This window comes from Triticum dicoccoides, chromosome 7B (assembly GCF_002162155.2).
Source record: "Triticum dicoccoides isolate Atlit2015 ecotype Zavitan chromosome 7B, WEW_v2.0, whole genome shotgun sequence".
NCBI lineage: Eukaryota > Viridiplantae > Streptophyta > Magnoliopsida > Poales > Poaceae > Triticum > Triticum dicoccoides.
This window is the reverse complement of record NC_041393.1, coordinates 364,364,718-364,368,859: the sequence shown is the minus strand read 5'-3', so window position 1 is coordinate 364,368,859 and position 4,142 is coordinate 364,364,718. Positions and strand designations below refer to the sequence as shown.

Here is a 4,142-nt window from a genome sequence, read left to right as displayed (position 1 = left end):
CTCTCTCTCTTTACTTTGCAAATTTTGCTTTCTAGCTTTACTCTTTCGTGTACTTGCATGTGTCCTCTAGCTAAGCAGCCAACCTTTCGAATGAGCCAGACTACCTTGTTTGGAGATGGACGAATTCCGGGGTATACGTTGTCTATTCAATGCTATAGGGCGACCTTCCATAGTTATATCAAATGCAATGCATGGAAACTTGGAAGGCATGGGCTCCGTGAAAGTTCAAGTTTCTCTTCTGCCAGTCTAGATCGGTGTTTTGCAGGTGTAGTGCCTAGCTCACAGAGAGCTGCCACACAATCCCTCTTGCATGTCTAGTGGCCAAAACTCGGAGACCATGCAACACCTTCTTGTTGACTGCCCGTTTACCAGGGACATTTGGCGCGAGGTGCTCTCTTGGCTACTTGCACTTTGTGTAAACTAGCAAACTTTTCGAAGCCATGATCCCAAATCACATGTTAACTATTTCAACATGTTGCTCTTTGTGCGGACAACTCATTGTTTAATTTTCTAGAAGGACAATACAAGTACGAAAATAAACACTTAATCAACGGTGACTCCAGATTTCTAGATTTTGTTTTTTTCAACGACCTCCTGGACATATTTCGTTATCATTCCGATAACGGAATAACAAAGCACCAAGCGTTGGCACAAAAGTGAAAGGAACTATGGTAGGAGTTTGGCCGCAAAATGGTAGCCACAAAGGTAAACGAACTATACAACCATTCCAATAGGATCAAAAGGATCTACAGACAGTATTTAGGATAAAAGAAGTGCATATTCCCCCCTGTGAAAGGAACTATGGTAGGATTCAGCCGCAAAATCAGTATTTAGGACGAAAGAAGTGCATATCCCCCCCCCCCCCAACTTTCACGTTTCGACCACATCACCCCTCAACTCTAAAAAGGGTACATAACCCCCTCAACCTTTCAAAACCAGACAAAACACCCCCACTGCTGGTTTTGAAGGTGGCTTCACCCATGTGGCATGTTGACCATGTTTAGTGCTCGACTTATACTGGCAGCTCATCCTGGGACCCATATGTCGGTGTAACATAACCAACTATTTTCTCTCATGACCATCTCTCCCTCGCTCACATCGGCCTCGTACGAGCAGCAACATCAGTCGTCGTTCGACTGCCGTAGCGTCTTGCTTGTAGATGACAGATGAGGCATGCGTGTAGGTCGTCCACGGTGAGCGTCCCCGTCCCGCAGATCAGCAGCCGGCGGAATTACTCCTCAAGGCGCACCATCACGACTTGCGACACTGCTTGCACGCTTGGGTAGGCCTCATCCAAGAGGTAGGTGGCTGCGGCATCCTCCGACGAATCGAACACCAGCCTGTGGCATGATACTGCTCCGCCACACACATCATATCCTCTTCCGCCATGTCCCTCTCATCCTCCAGGTCGTCGTTGACGTAAGGACCTGGCAGCCCTCCCGCTCGTAGTAGAAGCCAATGTCGAGTGCGATGCCACAACACACACAACCCATGTTCTGCTCCAGGCTCCCCGGGCTCGTTCCGCATCACCCACGATCGCAACACCTTCCTAGAAGCCGAAGTTGGTGTCGCCCCGTAGTCATCGCACTTGTCCGCGGCGTTGACGAACTACCGATGCACACAGTGGTACTCGAGGCGCTATTTCTTTGTGGTGTTCGTGTTGCACATCACGGAGGTGGTCAGCTCGAAGAGGTTGTCAACGTTGATGTCAATGCGCAGCACCGTGGGGTCACCGAGGAGGCTCCTCATGGCGTCTCTGTTGGGTGTCGGCCAGGGAATTGCTAGTCGACAACAAAGAAGGTGGACAAGGGCAGCGGTGACCTCAGGCTTCTCAAGTTGAGTTGTTTCCACGGAGCACATCCGTGGCGGATGACCCGCAATGTCCTTTGACAAGATGAGTGTCGGGCATGGCGTCTACCCCTGCTAGTGGGTCGGTGTCTCGTGTGCCCTTGCGCTCGACGGCCGGTTGTTGCTACCAACCTTAGAAATGTGGACCTCGCCGACGAGCTTCGGCTCTGTAAGAGGATTAGAGGGGCGAGAATTGGCGTGATGTGGTGCACATTGTATTGGGCCTCTCGGGTGGTTTATATAGAGTACAAGGCTTGTTGGGCAAGAAGCTCTCCTAGAGATAAGGCAGGAGATGAATTACAAATCCTATTGTACCAAATACAGAGATATGCCTATATACTCTAACAGGCTCGGCGTGCTCCATGCATTCCACGGCGTGTTGCGATTTCTAAACCTGTCGAGGCATATCCTTGCAGAAGAAGGGCGATGTTAGCATCTCGACCGGTGTTGTGTGACCCGGTCCTAGCCAGAGCTGGGCATGCCAACATCCGTACCAAGATGCGAAGCGCCTCCGCGTAGTACGACAATGGCTTTCGCTCCCGTGGCTCCATCTCATGGATTCAACAAATGAGGACACACATTCCACTGGCCTAGCTCACGACCATCATGTGACTGATTGATATGTACGCGGGTGTCGGCCTCCTAGGGGCGCACAGTGCGTGGCACACTCGAAGTGTTCAATAAAATGGCAGAGCTGGTGATGGATGGGTATGTCAACTTGTCAAGGAGGGTAACGTGGCGGGGCTTCAACACCTGGCCTCGCTGCCACGTTGGCAAAACCATTGTCTAAAACCACTTACCACAGTGTCAGGGAGTGTTTCGTCAGGTTTTGAAAAGCTGAGGGGATTATGTAGCCGGTTTTGGAGTTGAGGGGGTGATGTAGCCGAAACGTGAAAATCTAGGGGGTTATATACACTTCTTTCTATTTAGGACTGACATCACAGGATCAAACATGATTCTATAACGGGCGCTTCAGTAAGCAAGTTCAGCCTTCCAAAGGAAAGCAATCACTATTCTATTGTAAAAGTACCCACGTTAATCTTTAAAAAGGAAATATCATACCGTAGTTCCGGGTCACTAATACACTGTGTAAAGAACCACCCTTGCTTGCAGGTGTATCCTGCGTAAATTAACTGTCATAAAATCAGCCAATCAGTAATTTAATTATCAGATGTCACTCCAAAAGCTTATTATAGGAACTATAGGTAAGAATATTTGTTAAAAGCCACAAATGCTATAATTAAAATTTATAAAGTTGAAACTATCCCCATCTTACACAAAAGGAGAACTATACGCTAGTAGAAAGTATCCATCAACCTATTCAACCAAAATAAAATTAGCGGTGTACCCTTTGTATTTCCCAGTTGTATAAGAGACTTTCTGCACATGCACGCGCATATATACTGGTCTATGATCATTTTGAAAAACGAGTTGTTATTTCCTAACATGGTATTAGAGCTCAAGGTTTACCTCTTATTCCTAGACGCCGCAACTCGTCATTGATTTTTTTTCTCTCGATCTCCCCGATGTCGCCTCACCATCTCCTCATCCCAGGATGTCACTACCTTGCCAAAAGGATCCAGCCCCTAGACAACCCCGTCTACGCTGTCCACCTCTGTTAGCCGCCACTACAGCTCTCCGCAGTTTGCACGCCCGCACACCCTCCAACCTCCAGCCACTGCTTCCTAGCCACTTGGATCAGGCCGCCCAAGCCACCGCTGCAGTTTTTACATGTTTTTCTAACTAGAGGTCAGGGCGCAAGTCGCCGAGATCAATCGATCCGATCCGTACCCGGCCAAAGCATGGTTCACAGACGTACTTCTAGGCAACTACACCCGCACGTACTGCTCTCATGAAACCAAGAATGCACATGTTGCCAAAATATCATGCCCTTTTGGTTCATGCCTACAACCCGCGCTTTGTGGCCAACAACGCATCCTGAAATGTAGTTTTACTAACGTTTCCTCGTTGACTGCAAGAGTTTATGGGGTCACCTAGTACCCCGCTATCGTGCTTGCTTCATGTTAAGGTCGAAAATATTCTCACTGACATTAGGCCGGACACTTGCCGGGCGTGGTGTCTGCCATGGATGGCGTCGACAGAGGCAGACGATACCTAGGTTACAGATGGAACCGACGGTGCAACGGAAACGAAGTAGAGGGCACCTGGGTGGAGCAGCAGTGGTCCGGCAAGAACTGAGCGGCTGCCAGAGGGGTGTAAAGGTGGCAGCGGTCTTGGTGGGTACAAATATAAAGCAAGAGGGCAGAGACGGAGTGGGGGAAAAGGGCTCTGAG

At 49.2% G+C, this 4,142-nt stretch overlaps 1 protein-coding gene across 1 annotated transcript in view; it reads right to left on the bottom strand.

Annotated features, from left to right (window-relative positions):
* LOC119339819 (diacylglycerol kinase 4-like) overlaps positions 1–4,142 on the bottom strand; it is a 41,589-nt gene that overhangs the window by 17,222 nt on the left and 20,225 nt on the right. Inside the window, exon 8 of the mRNA XM_037611721.1 lies at positions 2,911–2,981. Within this exon, the coding sequence (XP_037467618.1) occupies positions 2,911–2,981 (71 nt within the window). The remainder of the gene's footprint in view (positions 1–2,910; positions 2,982–4,142) is intronic.